Raw genomic sequence first — 19,791 nt, forward strand, 5'->3', positions numbered from 1 at the left:
AAGGGTGAGGTAGAAATTTAAATTTTTTAGTAAAAAAAATGAACAATAATCAATAAATTTAATAAAGAACTAAATTAGCTGGAGATGTTGGTAACTGCTCCTGGGAACATCTACTCTGCAAAACTCTGCAGATTAACTAGTTTAAACTAGTTTAAACATGACTGAATAACTGTGTTTGAAACCTGAATGCATCTTACCTGTTAACGCTCATAGAACTGTTTACCCAACTAACATTTCATTTTGTGGCAATTCTATGACACAACTATATCAGCTATATGTTTCACAGCAGATACAACACTTTAATTTGTTTGTAACATATTGCTCCCCTCCCTGACTTTCAGATATTCAGTTTCCAACTGACAACAAAACTGTTTTTGATTATTTTGTGGATTTACGAACGGGAGAATTTGAACCATGGGCAAATTTAGTTCCTAGCACACAGTTTCTTATTCAGAAGGGTAAGAATGTTGTTGTTGTATTTTAGTATAATGTTCCTGAAAGAATCATTTTGTTTAGTAAAATTTAAGGCTCAGATATGCACTAAAATTGTGAAGTATTTTTTTCATTGTAAGACACATTGTACATACAGGGAAGCAGTATATATATCTTTAAATCAAATAAACACCTGAGTATATTACCCATAGAATATTTATTGATAAATTGGTTACCTCAATACATTTTTCTAATGGTAAAATTATCTCCATGAATCAAGAGTTTACTATAAACTCTTGCTATAAAGTTCTTAATGGTCCTATTCATAGGTGCCAACTTGAACAAAATATTGGGGGGACCCATCTGCCCCCCTTACTTCTCTGTCTCCCCACACGTCTGTAGAGCACACCTTCTTCTGACATGCACAACTGGGTGCAGGCCTCCCTGCTCACCTCTCGCCACCCTCCACCTGCACGCAATAAGTTTCTGCCCACTGGGGGGGAGGTAGTTGCCCGAGGGAGGGAGATGCCAACTTGCAGAAAATATTGCGGAGGGGGCCTAAATATCTTGGGGGGTGGAAGGGACCAGGGCTCCATAGAGGTGGCACCTATGGTCCTGTTACAAAATATTCCATATACTTTTGCCCAATTCATACGTAACACTACATATATGAACAGAGGGCTCCAAGTGGATTGTGCTGTGTGCTCTGCAGCCTGGATCCCAATCTACCTTTCGATCACTGCTGATTTAGACGATCATATTCATATTTCTTAAATTTAAGATAACAAGACAATATTTCAGTTAATTGAAATAAATGTTTTTGTTTTATTTTAAAATTAGAAACTGCAGGTAGGTCAAATCCTGATAAAGCAGAAAAAGACGAAGAAAAGAAATGTGAGCTTTCTACATTTATTCCCAACATTGATACAATTCGGCACCATTTCCTAATGAGCCTTCTTTTACTGAATAAACATCCAGTATTAATAATAGGTAAGATTCTCAAGTACTGTAAAACAGAATAAGTATTGTTGAATGCCACCCCAATCTCTAAACAATGCAAGATTCCATTGGTCCCAGGGTTCTTGTTTCCTTTTGGAGATGAAGCATAGCCTGATGTGTTAGACCAATGACAATTTGAGACAGCCCTACGCTTGTCATGGAGGCCATGAAGTCCTGACCTGATTTGAATTGTTATATATTTTCAGATTATCATGAAATGCTAAGATACTTATAGAATATTCATATTTAACATACTTTCTAAAACATTTTTTTCTAAAAAAATTCACAGGTCCTCACATGTTCTTAAAGGGTGTTAGATTACTGTTGTTTCAGCCTGTCTGCAGTAGACCAATTACCAATTACCGGTGGCAGATTTGGGGGTCTCAAATTAAAATTCTGTGTGTGTCCCCCCTCTCACACTTTGTTCTCCAGCATTGTTGTGGCGCCCCCTGTGGCGCAGTACCCAGTGCTGCTGAACCAGTTGTGCTACTCCAAAACCTCCTCTGCAGTTAATTTCTGGGCTAATCAAGTCTTTTAATTTTAAACCTTAAATTGGCATGGATTTCCATATCTTTTGGAGTGAATCTGCTTCTCCATACCCTTCACTTACTGAGGCCCTTGGTGTATTCCACCCTGCCTTCCTCCAAAAGTTCAGGGCAGTGTAGGGTTCTCTCTCCCCACAGTCAATGTGAAATGAATTTTATGGCTGAGTAGAGTTTTCAACCTGGGTCTCCCTGCTTGTAGTCATTCCTCAGGTGGCAATAAGATCACCTTTTTGTTTTTGCAGGCAGTTCCTGAATGCTGTTTATTGTGAGTGATCAGTATCCTCTGCTGTTTCCGTGATTTTGTTGCTGTTTATATAAATGTTTAATAGTGATTTTTATCTTTTTGTTGCCTTGAGCACGTCCATGGAAAAAGCTATGGACAAATAAATAAAACAACCTATTTGTTATATTTAGGAGACCCTGGTAGTGGAAAAACTACCATGATTGAGAGCATGCTTCAAAAACTTCAGAGACAAGGTGGATTAAGTATAAGAATGGGAACTCTTTTAGGAGATGTCTTTTATTACAGAGAAACAACAAGAACCAGGTAACATCTGAAGTTTAAAATGGCTATCAGGTGTCCTCGTTCGGACAGGACAAGCCTCTTTTGAACTGTCAATATCCTTACTTGCCCTCTAAAATACTGATATTCTGAACGCAATGTGCTGCATACATTTTGTGTATATTTTAAAGTTCTATTAAGCTGCTGGAGCCCCAAGAACAGGCTGGTTGGCTTTGTTACTGGTAGTGGTAGCAGCAATTCAGCATTCTGTCAGGGCTGGGGGAGGAGGACGAATGCAAGAGGTGGAGTGGGCCACCAGCTTTCAGCACATGTGGGCACAGCTATTTTCTTTTTCTTTAGATTGTATTCTGGAGGGATAGATAGGTGGTAGGCACATAAACACCTGCTCCACACATGACCTTTCATGTGAGAAACTTGTTAAAACTTTTATTTTTCCCATAACCACTTATTTCTCAAATACACAGGGCAAGAAATCAGGATTTTAAAGGTGCCACAGAGAGCCTCAGTAAAGGAGGGAGGGAGTTTAATGCTGGGGCTGTCTCTCTCCTGCACTCTGATAGCATACATTTTTAATCTGGCGAGAAGGAAAGGGCGCAAACAAGAGAAAATGTTTGTTCAGTCATGCTAACTTGGTAATACCTCTAGGATCAGATTGGATAGCGCAAGATGAAAAAAGTGGGGTGGGATTTTTTGTGTAGTAGGGGAATGAGCTGTGTTCTGGTTATGCCATTTGCTCTGGAAACTTCCCCTCCCTTTCTAATTGTAAGGTTGTGGGGCCAGCCAGACTGATACAGTTGTGCCATCTGTGGTGAGAGAATTATATTCCCCACAACATGAAGACACTTTCTTTTACAGTGGTACCTCGGGTTACATACGCTTCAGGTTACATACGCTTCAGGTTACAGACTCCTCTAACCCGGAAATAGTACCTCGGGTTAAGAACTTTGTTTCAGGATGAGAACAGAAACTGTGCTCCAGTGGTACGGTGGCAGCAAGAGGCCCCATTAGCTAAAGTGGTACTTCATGTTAAGAACAGTTTCAGGTTAAGAACGGACCTCCGGAACGAATTAAGTACTTAACCCGAGGTACCACTGTATTAGCACCTTACTTTAGGACTTCACTTACCTTTTCTTCCCTCTGCAGCTCCTGTGCCTCTCCCCACCACCATAGAAGTCTGCTCTGGAGCAGATTTGAGAGCAAAGGAGCTATAGGGAGGAAAAGAGGAAGGCAAAGTTCCATCTTCTCAATTTTTGTGGCATATCTTTCCCATTAGAAATAACCAGTTAAGATTTGTTTCGTAGTACTGTTCCAGTACTGATTAGAATTTACACCTTGCATTTTTCATTTGTGTGGGTGTGTGTTCTTTTACCTAGCTTGATGAGATCTGGACTTCGTTCTTCTGGGAGAACACCACACGCTTCACCTAAAGAGATATGTATGATGACATTGATTGTTACATAAATTAAGAAAAATATTCAGGTTCAGATTTTTTGTTTTTAAAGATATCATGCTGCACCTTCAATAATGTTTGGAGCAAATGGCACAATTTAATAAGGCAATGAAATTGCTTGTGGTGCAGAAGTAAAATAGGTTGTATTGATGACATTCCCTTAATGATTGGTTGCCATTTAAGGCTCGTTCACACTTCTACGTGTTCTATCCTTTCTAGGCATGGGCCTGAGCAGTTTTGCCTTTTCCCTGCCACTTTCCCCCAGAAAAATCACACTTTAGCAATAATTGGAACAAATGACAATGCTGAAACCCCAATTGCCATTTGTTTCGATTCAGCCTTAAAGACTGGGCTCCCAGGGGAAAGTGGTGGAGCAAACAGAGATCTGGATAAGCTCTAGAAAGACCAAGGGACCTCCAAGCAGATAACGCTTGCAAGAGTGTTTCAATCCCCTGCTAGCTTAGCTTATGTAACACAGCAAGGAAAGCTGCTTGGTTTCTGCTCAGACCAGGTAACGGAATTGATGGAGAGTTGGGGAGAACTGAAGGCATTTGTTGTTTATCTGCAAGATACTTTTATTGAGTACATTTTAGTTCTTGGGGCGTTGTATCCAATGTAATGAGTGTTCACCTTGTCAGGAGACACTAGACAGTGTTGTTTTTGCAGTCTCCTGTGCACAGCGGAAGGATGAGGAGTACGTGCCACATACTTTACATTACTTTATTTACACTTCAAAGCTGATAGATTACAGAAATGCATATTGCCTCTGCGAGAGCAGAGAAGCATCCTCTCTCTTCGGAAGCACCGAGAGAACTGTGAAAAACAGGAAACCAGTGTACGTCACATCCAGTCTCCTTTCCCGTGGGAAAACCCAACAGTACGCTGACTGTGGAATGTAAACACCTGTCTCGTGACAAGCACTTCGCTGCACAGTGAAGGAAGCAGAAACCAACAGACAGCAGCAAAGACTTGTGGGAAGTAGGCTGGACTCCCTCAGTTTTTCCTCCTGTCTAGACACAGACAGTACGTTCCTCCCAACTCTCCTGACTCAGCTAGGTTTTTTACTAGTTTCTGAACCTCCGATTTCCCTTATTGTCATTTTAGTTTTACAGTTGTTTGTTTGTCTGTGCATTGTGGATTTTTCACAAAAAAACTTTCTGTTGCTCTTTATGTTTGGTCCTTCCACTTATTTGCCCCCCCCAGCCCTTCCAAAAAAGCATCTTACTTCCATAATTTTACCTCAGTCCCAGACTCACATTACAGAGCAGGCTTCAGCTCCTAAAAGTGCTTCCTTCCACTCAGTCGAATGGTAAGATTATACCGTTACCTGCTGGTGAGGCCCAGGTTGACACTTTATCAGATTCTGAGCCGTAATTTATAGGTTTTACTGAGGAACAGGGACAAGAGCATCATGATCCTGCTCAAGGTGCTCTACCCCCCATTTCTCAAACCTTTCCAGCCTCATTGATTGAGCAGTTGAAGTATGCTAAGGAGAAGAGGCTAAGGTTTCCTCTTCCTTCCTCTCCATCCTCTTTGCTAGAAGCAGAAGTTGATGATAATTGGAGTGATGGTTCTGTTCAAGACGAATCATTTGCACCAGCTTGTATCACACAGAGAAGCTTCCAGAACCTTCTTGAATCAATTAGCATAGAAAATATTTCTACATTTTAAACCAATACTTTCTGTACCAAAAAATGCAAAACTGACACTCCCACCCCATTGAGAGCCCAGCATTATTTGGGTCAGAGCCCTAAGAATAATCTTAGCTCTAATTTCTTTTAATTTCTCATCCAATAATTGCTGTAAGATGGCAACAGTCAATGGAATGTTTTTTGCCATATTGAATGTTCTTGGTCTTATTAGCAATTCAATCTGTACCTTAAAATAGTCAATCCCCCATCTCCACTTTAAGATCTTCACAGCATAATCTCTTATCAAAGCACATTCCTTTCCCACGAAGCCGGTATGAAGTAGTAAAATTACTTTCAGTTCCAGTGCAACATTTCCATTAGGAAAACAAAGAATTAAAAATAAAGCATTCAGAGAATGGTCCTTGACCATTTTAAACTTTCTTGGTTCAAAGAATTAGAGTTTATTTTTAGTTCAGCTTTTTATGATCGGCTTTCCAGGAGTCAGAAAGTAGCTCACTCACCAGAAGTAAATTTTTACAGGCAGACAGAGAAACCTTCAAATTTGTGAATTACAGTGGTACCTCGGGTTACAGACACTTCAGGTTACAGACTCTGCTAACCCAGAAATAGTACCTCGGGTTAATAACTTTGCTTCAGGATGAGAGCAGAAATTGTGCTCCGGCAGCATGGCAGCAGCAGGAGGCCCCATTAGCTAAAGTGGTGTCTCAGGTTAAGAACAGTTTCAGGTTAAGAACGGACCTCCAGAACGAATTAAGTTATTAACCCGAGGTACCACCGTATATCTGTCTCAGGTATAGTTGAAGATAGTTAGAGAAAGGGAGGTTTTGCCCATTAGAACTCTTACATGGCTTTTGGACACAATATTGGTTTCTCTGCTCTTAGTCACTCACCTTTGCCAGTGTTCTGAGGTGCTGATAGCTTCTTAGTCTCCCAACGTAGGCAACAGCTTTTGCAGAGCATCAGAGGTTAAATATCCTGTTCACTCTTATCATATCCAAGTTCACTCAATTCAATAGCCAAGATTTATGGCCTGGCTATCATCAATCACCACATAATCATCTGTGTTGGCAAGCTGCTGACGGAAGACGATCAGTCCACCATTTTCCTCCATCAGAAGTCCAGAGAAGTAAAACTTTCAGATGATAACTGTTTCAGTTTACATATTGATTTGGAAAGTGCAGATTCGGCAGGTTCAAATTAAAATATGAGCTGAACAAATCCTTCCCACATCCCTAGCTGTAAAGGTCTTTAAAGAACAAAAGTAGCATTTATATTTTGACTAAAAATTAATTGGAGGAAGGTTTGGAGGGGCAGATATTATGATAGGAGGGCTTACCATTCAACAAGGTAGTTTGAGATTTTCTCTTATTCTTAAAATAAAGCTAAGATGTTGTGCAGAAATCTGTATTAAAACATTCTGTATATATTGTGCTCACTTTCAGCTCCACACTGAGAGCCAGTGTGGTGTAGTAGTTAAGAGCGGTAGCCTCGTAATCTGGGGAGCCGGGTTCGCTTCCCCGCTCCTCCACATGCAGCTGCTGGGTGACCTTGGGCCAGTCACACTTCTTTGAAGTCTCTCAGCCTCACTCACCTCACAGAGTGTTTGTTGTGGGGGAGGAAGGGAAAGGAGATTGTTAGCCGCTTTGAGACTCCTGAAGGGGAGTGAAAGGCAGGATATCAAATCCAAACTCTTCTTCTTCTTCAATGTAAAACTTTCGGATTAATGATTGCTAGTACCTCTTCAGTCAGATGAATTGATGTTTAGTAGTAGGAAAATTATTTTATTGTTGAAGCCATCCAATCTTGTTGCTTTATAGATAAAAATGTTAAAACCCTCAATTAAGAATTAAGTTGAAAATATCCTTATAGTCAGAAAATTAACAAGTAATGTATTTGACCTGTTAATGCTTTTCATTGGCAAATAGAATAAAAATAGCATACTGTTGTAGGTTAGAAAGGTGCTGTTTATTAATCCTGTAGGGTTCTAACTGTTAATTTTGTATTAGTGTCAACCCTGAGCTCGCCAAGAGAAGAGCCTGATCTGGAAGAAACATGTACAAGTGGTACTATTATTTCTACGCTGCAGTTGAGTGCTCATACCAGTGCTGCCCAAACAAAGGCTTTGATTCTTCAGAAATTAATACTAAAAAGTAAAGATATCCTGGGTGCTCCACAATTTAAACAGGTAAGAAGTAGGTAAAGATCTTTTGGGGAAGTTTATTAAAAATATACTATGAATAATTCATTATATTATATGTTATATGACAAGTAGGTCTGGATGATATATTGATATATTGTCCAAAACCAGTTTGAAGTCCGTATTGTGATATCGGTTTCATAATTTTTAACCTGGCAATATATTGTGAATCATGGTGTGTGTGTGTGTGTGTGTGTGTGTGTATACGCTATGCAAAAATAATGATGTGAGAAAAACCATACAGCCAAGCCAGTGCCTCTACATAGTTCCATCCTTATTTCAGACATTGTGAAATATTGGTATATCACAATGTTTAGCTGGTGATATATCGTGACGTTGAAGACCAAGTATCACTCGGGCCTAATGACAAGTAGAAATTGACGACAAAAAAATCTGTACATCCGCTCTCCCTAACAGGCATAGAACAGGCATATTGCACCACTCATTGAAGTGTGAGAGTCTTTATTTTGAGGTTACGTGTATTTTCCTCTGTTTTTATTTCTCATGTTGTTTCCTCCTCTTCTTGTTCTAGCGTGTACATATTTGGGATTGTCTGGGTGGTTGTTTCAAAAGGAAAAGGAAACCTTTTTAATTTCTCAAATTCCCCAAACCATCCTCTTACTATATAATTCTAAAGACTTGGTTTTCAGGCTAGCTCCCAGCACCAAAGCTGAGTACTTGCATTGCACAAGGGCAGAGAACTGGCACAGTAAAGGAGAAAGGGGTTCTTTGTCCTCCCTCTTTCTTGACTTTGAATCGGTTTATGGTTTACTGCAGTGGTTCCCAATTAGCTAATTACTGAGGACCCTCGATATTTTTCACAAGCTAAGCCACAGACCCCCTACTTTTTTTTGGGGGGGGGAGATAACTCTATAGTAGTTACTTCTGCAAAGCAATTTTTTTGAACAAAATGGGGGGGTCACCCCTAATAAGCAGATAATTTCAGGTATACTACAAAAAACAGACCATAAAATGTGTGATATTACCATGCAAAAATAATTTAAAAAAAAATCGTTGGTGGGGAGGCAAGGGAAGGGGCCCGAATTGGGAATCACTGGTTTACTGCAAATTCAGGATGGAGTCAAGGAGGCTCTGCCGATTGATGAACAACTACCTTGTGTCTAACACCACATTCTAAGAGCCATCCTTTTTTGATATTACAAAGAATATGGCATACTGGAGAAGGAGTGCTCTGGAGAAATTGGCTCAATTCCTGCTATCTGTAGTAAATGCCGAATCTCCTCCCACACCACTGCTTGTTTCACTGGAGAGTTGGATACTGTCAAAAGGATAAGTTAATTCCCAGAAGACTTCATTTCCATCTGTAATTCTTGTTGAATCAAATTCAGTAAACTTGATTCTGAGGGTGAAATTCTTTTGAAATAAATTTATTTGTAGTCACACCTCAACTTCTCTTCTGATGCACATAACAAAAAGAAAGATAGCTTTACTTCTGTTTGTCACTCTGATACAGCAATATGCTTCTGTACCCATAGGCTGGATGAGAATGCTGTGTGTAAAAATGTCCATATACACAATTCCCAAGGATGACTCTCTCCATTTACTCACAGTAACATCCGCAACTTATATTGACGTCTATTAGGTGAACTGCACAGTTAAAATACCATGCTAACAGTGCTCACCCCATTATGGATGTGCCACTAGTAAGATTGCATAAACATGCAATCCACTCTGTCTCATGGACAAAGGTTACAAATACTATTGGAAGTAGCAAAGGAGCAAGCACACACTCCAGGCAACATATTAAGCAGGCAAGGCTTTGTCAATCACTTATTTGGCAAGCTGTGGGGGGCACATTCAATAGCTTTTGTTAATCTCTTGTGATAATGTGTCTCATCCACAATAATAATTTTATTTTAAGGTTTTACTGTTTATTGATGATCTGAATGCACCTATGGCAGAGGAGTATGGGTCCCAGCCACCACTTGAGCTAATTAGACAGTTTCTTGATCTAGGAGGTTTTTATGACACGGAGCAGCTTACATGGAAGGTACTGTGTAAATATGAAATTCTTTATGGAATTTTCCTTATTTCTATTTCTTGTTAAAAGTTATTAAATTTATTAGATATACAGAATAATTTATATAATACACAGTAAAAAATAATCTAATATCCTATAGTATCCCATAATAATATTATGTGCGTAATTTAATTATAGTTAAATTATAATTAAATATTACAACCATTTCAAATAATGTAACATCATTTCAGCAGTAAGAAAGCATCAAATACTTCAATTTTTAAACCTTTGTTTCATAAATGTTGTAAAAAGGGATTATGATTTTTACTCCTCAAACAGTTCATGCAGATAATTCCAATTTTATGTTTTTGGGATAAATTAAGAACAAAAGAACACTAAGGGATCGGACCAAAGCTCATCTAGTATATTATCCTGTTCTCACAGTGGCTAACCAGATGCCTATGGGAAGCCTACAAACAAACTTGAGTATCATTGCATTCTTCATACCCCTGTTCCCCAGAAACAGATTTGCAAAGGCATAGTGACTGAAATACTGACTAGGTGTCATCAATTGCTTTATCCACCATAATAATGTTTAATCCCCTTTTAAAGTCATGCATGTTGCTGACCTCACTACATTTTGTTGTAGTAGAGAATTTCACAGTTTAACTATGTATTCTGTGAAGAAGTATCTGCATACACATCTGAAATACACCTTAACATGTTCAGGGAATATGCCCTTCCAGAGCAGCAGAAGGAGATTTTGCTCTTGTGGTAGGAAAACCTTTTTCCACAGGAAACAGGATGTTGTTGATCTGGTACAGCTTGCCTTTAATTTTTTTTTAAAAAAACCAGAATAGACATGGGCACAGTGAGAGTAGCTTAAATGTTAGCTAGGTGGTGGAGTACCCCCATAAGGTACTCAGGAGGGAGCAACAAAAATAAAATGCAACTTGACTTATTGAAGACTGTTCCACAGAAAGGAGTAATTGCAGGGGGAATGAGGAGTGAGATGCCGGCAAGCCACAAGAGATTGTGTTGGCCTTCTTTAAAATATTTTGATTCAGGCTTTTACTTTCTTGCCTTCCCCTCACAGAATGTCCAGGATGTTGCTATGGTTGCCACTTGTACACCGCCAAGTGAAGGAACTAATGAGATTAGTGCTCGTCTTCTGTCATGTTTCTGCACATTAGTTTTGCCTGTAACTTCTTTACAATCCTTACAACGTATTTTCCAGGTAATATGGTAATGCAGGAATCATTTAACGACTCTTTAAAAAATCAACCAAAACTGTCAAAAATATATATGAAATATAAATGTTTTCCTCTACAATCTACCTCATAAATAGGGATGTTGGAAAGTGCCATAATCCATTCAAATATTCATCCTTTCCTCTGGTATTTTCTGTTCCACTACAATTAGTTTATTTTGCAGCAGTCCTCCATTTTGTCATCTGCTGATGACAAAACTTTCTGACAGTAACAACAGTAGAACAGTCTCCCTCGGGAGGTTATAGATTCTCCTTCCTTGGAGGTGTTTAAGCAGAGGTTGGATGGTCGTCTATCATGTATCACCTAGTTGATATTTCTGCATTGCAGGGGGTTGGACTAGAAGACCCTTGGGGTCCCTTCCAACTCTACAATTCTGTGATTCCATGATGCAGAAATATAGATATTTTATCTGAATATCATAGCACACAATAGTCACGCATACTGTATCTCAGTCATAAACAAATAGGTACTTCATAATTTAACATATTTATTATTTATTTCAAGTGAGCATTTTGTGGGAAATGTTTAAAAGTTACATATTTTATTTCTTGTAGGTGCGACTAGGAGCATACTTACATATCAAGAGATTCATAGCTGAAGTTCAGAAATGCAAGGATAATTTAACATGCGCCTCTATTGCTGTGTACTATAGAATGCTTCATAAAGTGCGTCCAACTCCAGTTAAATGCCATTACACGTTTAATCTACGGGATCTTTTTAAGGTGTGTTAAGATGACAGATTGTTTAGACTCATCATAAACATGCTTTACAATTTGTTGGCCTGGACTTTTGCAAATGTAGCTCAGGGATCATCTATAAGGTATCTTACACATCCAGGAATGTGTGAGGCAGTTGTAACAAAAAGAGGGATGTGATATTGGTTAGAATTAGGCAAAACGTGACAACAGAATTGGAAATGTTGAAAAAGTGTGATACATATTTTTGTAACTCAATCAGTAAGTAGGTCTGGTGGGATCAGGGGACCATGTATATATCTACGTATATTGTTTTGCTGTTTATCCCTGCCTTCACAACGCCCACCCCTTCCAATGTTATTTGTCCTGTTTAATCTTATATTGAAAAATGCACAAGTACACACACAATTTCTGTGGGTTAAGGAAGGGTTGACTGGGTTGGGTTGCGATCACACAGTATGATATAGGCAGGAGATTGGTAAATGAGCTGTGATTGGTAAATAGTCCCTGACAGTTGCTCCTTCATACATTAATGGTATTGATTAGGTTATTAATGAACAAACAACAAATTCATATGCCATGTAAAATGGAAGTTTTCCTCAGTATGTTGGTCTGGCTGAGGTTCTTATGCTACCAGTCTGACAATGAAAATATGACTTATTTATTTTACTCATTCCTGAAATGTATACCCTGCCCTTCAATGCCCAATCAGCATTCCTAGGGCAGCTACAAAAATAAACAGTATAAATAAAACAATGAAGTAGCATGGAATAGTATAAAACTGAAATCAATACAAATGAACAGGAACTTACAAGAAATTAAAAAATTATTGTGAATCAAGCCCCCAAAATAAGTTTCTTTTGAAATTGTTAACAGGTACTTGAAGGATTGCTCCAAGCTCACAAGTCTGTTATTGTCTCCAAAGAATCAATAGTGTTGCTATTTGTACATGAATGCACCCGGGTTTTCCATGATCGTCTGATTGATTCTCCAGAACGCGAAGCTTTCTTTCAAATTCTATCAAATGAGGTCAATAACTATTTCAAGGTAAGTGTGTATCTCTGTGTGTGTCACATTGCTTATTGGGTACTTTACAACAAATACTTTTGTAGATTTTAAAATTTTTGTTTGCTTATTTATTATGTATTAAAATGTATATCTAACCTTTATCTGATAGAGTAGATGATTTTCCTGTTAGAAATGACATCCTAGATGGAGACAAGCAGGGTCTTCATAGCATTTTACAACCTCTCCAGGGGAAGGAGTTATCTCATTTTCCCAGATCTACCCTGCCCACAGTTGAAATGGTGGGGTCTTTCTTTTTTCCTTAAATTTTGTGAGACAATTGGCCTTTATTGCAGGTGATTTTTCTTTTTCATTGTTCCTCTCCATCTCTGAGTGTCTGTATTTGTTTAGTGCTGTTCTCCTGTTTGTTTGTTTGTTTGTTTGTTTGTTTGTTTGCTTGTTTGTTTGTTTGCCTGCCTGCCTGCCTGCCTGCCTGCCTGCCTGCCTGTCTTCCCTGGTTCCCCTCTGCTGTGCCCACCATTTTTTTGTGTCCCTTCCCTATTGTCCTGATTACAGCTGGGAAGAAGTAGGGGGTGTTGTTGTGAGCCTAGCTGGGCTGTGGGGTTCTGGAGATGATTGCTTAAGTGTGATTGGGCCAGGAGCTTGGCGCTTCCCACTTCTCTCCCACAATGCAGGAATGCCATTTTAATCATTTTCTGATAGGTTTCCTCCATGGCTCCAACAACTCCTAGGAATCATGTTTCTGCACCACTCTGGTCCAAGCAGGATCACAATCTCCTTGGTCCCTCTCCATCTTTACTTGGTCTGGCTGTGTTTTCTATGCTTGTGCTGCTGGATGCTGGCAGCGAGTTGGAGCAGTGGCTACACTTTACCTCAGTCGTTTTTCTGCTCATTTTGCCTGCTGGCATTAGATAGCTGCTGCGCAGTCAATGGCCTCTACTCTTCTGGGGGATCTCACCCCTGACGTAGGTACAGAGGAAGAGATATATGAGGAATCAGTTGTGTTGGGAAATAACTGGGGAAGACCGAGTTAGTTCTGAAATCACATGTGTGTGAGGAACTGCAAAAGAACAAATGGCTGACAGCCTGAATTCAGAAGCACAGGGCTTGACTCATTTTCTAGTCAGAAGAGGCCCTAGCAGGGTTTGAAACAAAAAAAAACACAGTGTTTGCAAAGCGTAGGAAATAGAGGTTGTTATCCCTTTAAATGCCCCACTATTAAGCACTCACTATTGTGCTCCCCTGCCTCTACTCTCAGAGTGAATTGACCACAACCTTAAGCAAGTTTAATGCTTTACTTAAAGTAATCAGAGGTCTCACTCATGCATTGTTCAGTACTATGGCTGAAACATAGGCAATGTATCCTTGGCTACAAAATACAGAAGTTAGTCTCAAACAAATGGTCTGAGTCTGGAGTCCCAACCTTAGATGTCATGTTACATGGTTACATGGTTCAAAGAGGAAAGAGTGAGAGAAAAGAACAGGAAACAACCATTGCTTCCTCTTTCCCTGAAGGTGAGGAGATGTGACCTTGTTGAGCTCTAGAAATTTACAGCTCTGTGGTTCTTAACTCCTTCATTTACTAACTAATGTAGATAGGCATTGTTAGGTTTGAGTGCAAAATCTCCCACAAGCTGTTCCTTCTAAAGGGTCCAGGCATATTGTTGCTTCTGGTTTCCTTTCTGAAAAGGTAGGGGTGAGTATTGATTTTCCACCTGTTTTTGCATACTTTAGCCAGGTTATGACATTGTGAACTCTACTAAAATATGTTTTATGGCTATATCACATATATACACTGACACACAAGGTTATATTCTCCCAAACACAGTATGTATTAATTGTATTTCCATAGTATGAATCAAGATGGCAGCATCTGTTAGCATCCTCAACGCATATCATTGATGGAGTTTGATAACATATTATAATATCAAAGATCAATGATTAGGATTAGGATTTCCTGCCTGCAACTTGCCTTAACTTAAGAAGCATCCCCATTCCTCCCTCTGTGTATATATCTGTGTCTTGCATTGTCAGATATGGCTTGCCTCACTGCTTTTGCAACTAGACTCATTTCTGTACATGAATTTCTAGTTCCTCCTTCCTACTGGTACATATGCAATTGCTTAGCATTGTGTCTGGATTCTGTTGACCATTGTCTGAAAAGCTTTATTGGTAAACTCAAACCCTTACCTCACCTTTCATGAACAGAAAGGTCCTAATTTCCATTAGTGAAATACTGGCCTGTATAAAATATTTGACAGATGTAAAGGCCAGGTGACTAAATGACTGGGCTATCAAAGAAGGGATCATACAGAATCCACAAGCCATGCTGTAAAAAGCACAATTGCTGCCTATTATTGTGTAAAATAATTAGGCTATTTTTATAGATTCCCTGGACAAAAGATCAGTTGATGGAAGAACCGCCCCTATTTGTGGATTTTCTGGATTCAAACCAGCCTGTACACAAGAGAGTCTATAGAAACGTCACCAACAAGACACATCTGCTTTGGGTCCTAGAAGAACAGTGCATTAAAATGCAGGGAGTAAGCCCTCAGGTAAATCCGAAGACCTACAAGTGGTTACAATGAGGCGGATCATTCTGGCAACAGGGAGCAATTCCATTGCTGCTGCTGCTTTGTACATTTATCCATTTCTCTGTTTCAGGTATTATTCCTACTCCTGATGCAGATAAGTAACAAGGAATGGGGCTTGTACTCATATATTCCCAGTCTTCCTCCATGGGTAGACCTCCATTGGGTCTGCATGAGTACAGATGTAACCAGAGAATAGGGGGCTGTAAGAAGGCGTTTTTACTTCCACTCTGTATTCATCACATGCAGCACTGTTTCTGCTTTGCTTCAGTTGGCCTTTTGCCAAAAATGACATTTGTCTCCCTGTCTGCCATGATGAAATTATGTAACTTAATGAATTTACATAATGATAGAAATTATATACATTATACTGTATTGTGATTACATTATTCTACACCATTCATTTTGATGCAAATGAAACACAGCGAAAATGGTGGAAAAGATAATCGTAATCAGGCAGAGGGCCATCTCGGTAGTGGCGCCCACCCTGTGGAACACCCTCCCATCAGATGTCAAGGAAATAAACAACCACCTGACTTTTAGAAGACATCTGAAGGCAGCCCTGTATCGAGAAATTTTTAATGTCTAATGTTTAGCAATTTTTTATGTGTTGTACACTGCCCAGAGTGGGAAAACCCAGCCAGATGGGCGGAGAATAATAATAACAACATTAATAATTAATAATTGATATTATTATGGTGGTTATGTATGGACTGAAAGCAGCACGTGAATATTGCTCACTGGATTGATTATTATTGATTTCCATGGGATGAATAAAAGAAATGGGCAATATCTACTCCCAATTCCATTTTTGTCATAATTCTCCAATACCCCTACCAGAGAGCAAAGGTACAGATTAGAAATAGGAATAATTCATTTCACAAAGGTAACATTTGCACAGGCATTTTCATGAAATGGCTGTTCACTGCACACTTGATTTATATTTTAAATCCCCATCTAGAAAACTTATGTTTATCCCCACTTCATTTGCATAGACTATTCTGGGGCCATTGCATGTTGCGAGGCTTGCGCATTACCTTGTTTAGATGTGCAGGCAAATTTGCAAGTTATGTGTGTAATCATGGAAGTGTATACTTTTTTTGTTTGGGGGTTCTTTTGTTTTGCGATTGCTGCATGCCACAGTGACAGCAAGGAAGAGAAGGAGCAGAGCCAGGAGCTTTGCAGGTGCCCAATAAGCCTATGCCTGATGCTTAATAATTATGAATAGAATAAGATCCTTATAAGTATATGTATAAGTATGACTATAACAACATGTTTAAAATTTATGCTCCTTTTTTTCTTAGGGTATTTCCATAGTATTTTTTAAAGAAGCAATACAACATATAACAAGGGCAGCAAGAATTTTTCGACAAGATGGTAGTCACATGACATTGGTAAGAAAAAATGCTTATAGTTTCATTTTTAATTACAATATGTAAAATTCCAGTGACACTTATTTCAATTCATAATTAGTATGGCAAATCAAAATAAACATTTTCTTTAAACTTATACTAGTGCATTTTTATTCCTTTTTCTCTTAAATCATTGCTTTTATGAGCAGAAGGATTATATTTCCTCCAGTATCTGAGATGCAGCAATATACAGTGGTGCCCCGCAAGACGAACGCCTCGCAAGACGGAAAACCCGCTAGACGAAAGGGTTTTCCGTTTTGGAGGCGCTTCGCAAAACGAATTTCCCTATGGGCTTGCTTCACAAGACGAAAATGTCTTGCGAGTTCCTGCGGGGTTTCCCCCCCCCTTTTCCCCCCTTTTCCTAAGCCGCTTATCAGCTGATCCGCTGATAAGCCGCTTAACAGCTGATCGCTAAAAGCCGCTAAACCGCTAATAGCGCTAATCCTCTAAGCTGTCAATGGGCTTGCTTCGCAAGACGAAAAAACCGCTATACGAAGAGCCTCACGGAACGGATTAATTTCGTCTTGCGAGGCACCACTGTACCTTTGAATACCAGTTGCAAGGAATTACAAACAGGAGTGCTATTTTGCTCATATCCTGCTTATGAGCTTTCCTCACACACGTAGTTGGCCACTGTGTGATTAAAACTCTGGATTTGATAGACTTTGGTTGGATCATATAGACAGTATAGAAAACTTTGCATTGCTGAGGGTTTAATTACATAGCCTAAGCCTAAGGCTTCATTTCTATGCACAAACATAGCATTAAATCACTTTTAATCTAGTGAGGCTTCTGAATTATTATGTTTTATTCATTTATTTTGTTACATTTATACCCCACATTTATTCCATCAAGGTACTCAAGATCACATGCATCAGATTCCCAGGATGTCTTAATTCAGCCACTGATGAACTCCAGAGCTACTTAGTTTCATCAAGGCGCCTGTGGCAAATGCTGTGACAAAATATTTGCTGGCTTTTTATTTACTTTGGTTTCCATTTATTTTTGTTTTCTCTAAATTCACCATGCACATCCTAAAAGCCTACTCATATCCTATGATTTCCACAAGCTTGATTTAACGGAGCCAACTTTTCTGGTTTCAAGTTAGACTGTTTTCGTCCCCCTGTAGGTTGGTCATGGTGGAACTGGGAAGGTAACCTGTGCATCCTTAGCCTGTTACTTAACTGCATGCAGCCTCTACAGGTTATCTATTTCCCGTAATTACACCTATGGAAATTTTAGAGAAGATCTGAAAGAAGTTTGTAAGCAGGCAGGTGTGGAAGGCAGGAGGACTGTTTTTCTCATCACAGAATCTGATATTATTCAGGTAATCCTTTCTAATATATGTATTGGACTTGGAATATATGCATAAAGTTTATTGCACACTTGTTATGATTGTCCATTTCCTAATCATAGTATATTTAGGTAGTTTCCATATTGCTTTACCTGAATATTTGTCTCACATCACAATTTCTTCCGTTAGATAGTGTTGTCATGTTGTGCTGGAAGAGTTTTGCTTGTTGATACAAAAGGATTTGGACCAAGTGCTTGGCATGCTTTGCTCTGCTCTGTGGCCACTTGACCATGTCTGCCTTTGTTACAAATAATAGGAGGCCTTTTTCTAATCTCCCATTCCTAACTAAGAGGGTTGAGTAGGTGATGATTTGTGAGGGACTCCCTCCAGAGCAGATTTTGGTATGTGCGTGCAGGGAGAGTGCAAGGACAGGGAAGTCCTGTTGCACCAGGGGAAGTACGCTTGTACAATGTCAAATATCACATTATCTAAATCCATTTCATATACCACTGTTCATGGAACCCTTCTAGAGCACTTGTTAGGATTGGTGGTGTGGGCATTGCTTTGCAGTGGTTTCACTCTTTCCTTGTAGGAAGTTTTCAAAAGGTGGACCTGGGAGAGAACCATTATTTCCTATGAGAGTTGTTTTCTTTAAGGACTCCTTATTTTTCATGCATTTTAACATCTGCATGAAACAGCTAGCTTTGGACATTCAGGAATATGAGGCTTGGAAGTATCAATATAGCAAAGATGACATCCATCTATTTTTCTCCTTTCATTTTAATTCACGTGTGATTTTTCCCAGTAACTGACAAGATAAGGGTAAATGAGGCTCAATCTAGTCAAAATTAGGGCTGGGGGACAAATAGAATTTGGTTCAAATTTAAAGGTGAACCTATCTAACTAATTTACACTTTCCAAAACAATACACAAATGGAAAGACACAGCTATCCTTTAAAATTCACATTTCTCCGAATTTTGCAATGCAATTCTCCAACCAGGTAAGGTGTACAAAAATGCATATACTGGGGTAAAGTGTGTGTAGAAATGCATATATGAGAAATATAGTGAAATAACAAACGCATCCAATACATTGGGGAAAATAGCTTTGCAAAAACCTCTATGATAAACCAAATTGAATACAAATATGTGTATATTAGGAATCTATACTAAAATGCTGATGAATTATCATGAATCCCCCCCCTCAAAAATCACAAAATGATGTGGAAATATAGAAAACAATGTAAGGCGGGGGGGGGGGGAACTAAAGAGAAACCAAAATTTTCAGATTGGTGCTTTAATAGTAGGTACACCTGTTAACAGGGACGCAGGTGGCGCTGTGGGTTAAAGCCTCAGCGCCTAGGACTTGCCGATCGAAAGGTCGGCGGTTCGAATCCCTGCGGCGGGGTGCGCTCCCACTGCTCGGTCCCAGCGCCTGCCAACCTAGCAGTTCGAAAGCACCTCCGGGTGCAAGTAGATAAATAGGGACCGCTTACCAGCGGGAAGGTAAACGGCGTTTCCGTGTGCGGCTCTGGCTCTGGCCAGAGCAGCGATGTCATGCTGGCCACGTGACCCGGAAGTGTCTCCGGACAGCGCTGGCCCCTGGCCTCTTAAGTGAGATGGGCGCACAACCCCAGAGTCTGTCAAGACTGGCCCGTACGGGCAGGGGTACCTTTACCTTTACCTTTTACACCTGTTAACATTGATTGAAATGAGATTTTTT

The 19,791-nt window shown here is 39.5% G+C and overlaps 1 protein-coding gene across 11 annotated transcripts in view; it reads left to right on the forward strand.

Moving 5' to 3' along the window:
- Window positions 1–19,791, forward strand: part of DNAH14 (dynein axonemal heavy chain 14) — a 133,012-nt gene that overhangs the window by 69,365 nt on the left and 43,856 nt on the right. For all 11 annotated transcript variants that reach the window (XR_013836858.1, XR_013836859.1, XM_079969138.1 and 8 more), the window contains 12 exons: window positions 342–458; window positions 1,273–1,422; window positions 2,391–2,523; window positions 3,873–3,934; window positions 7,608–7,786; window positions 9,681–9,809; window positions 10,876–11,016; window positions 11,605–11,772; window positions 12,622–12,792; window positions 15,159–15,326; window positions 16,667–16,756; window positions 17,904–18,101. Coding sequence is in view for 9 of the 11 variants with exons in the window: in XM_079969138.1 (XP_079825264.1) it covers window positions 342–458; window positions 1,273–1,422; window positions 2,391–2,523; window positions 3,873–3,934; window positions 7,608–7,786; window positions 9,681–9,809; window positions 10,876–11,016; window positions 11,605–11,772; window positions 12,622–12,792; window positions 15,159–15,326; window positions 16,667–16,756; window positions 17,904–18,101 (1,706 nt within the window). In the remaining 2 variants the exon portion in view is untranslated. The remainder of the gene's footprint in view (window positions 1–341; window positions 459–1,272; window positions 1,423–2,390; window positions 2,524–3,872; window positions 3,935–7,607; window positions 7,787–9,680; window positions 9,810–10,875; window positions 11,017–11,604; window positions 11,773–12,621; window positions 12,793–15,158; window positions 15,327–16,666; window positions 16,757–17,903; window positions 18,102–19,791) is intronic.

The sequence above is a fragment of the Podarcis cretensis genome (assembly GCF_951804945.1).
Source record: "Podarcis cretensis genome assembly, chromosome: 3".
Taxonomy (NCBI): Eukaryota; Metazoa; Chordata; class Lepidosauria; order Squamata; family Lacertidae; genus Podarcis; species Podarcis cretensis.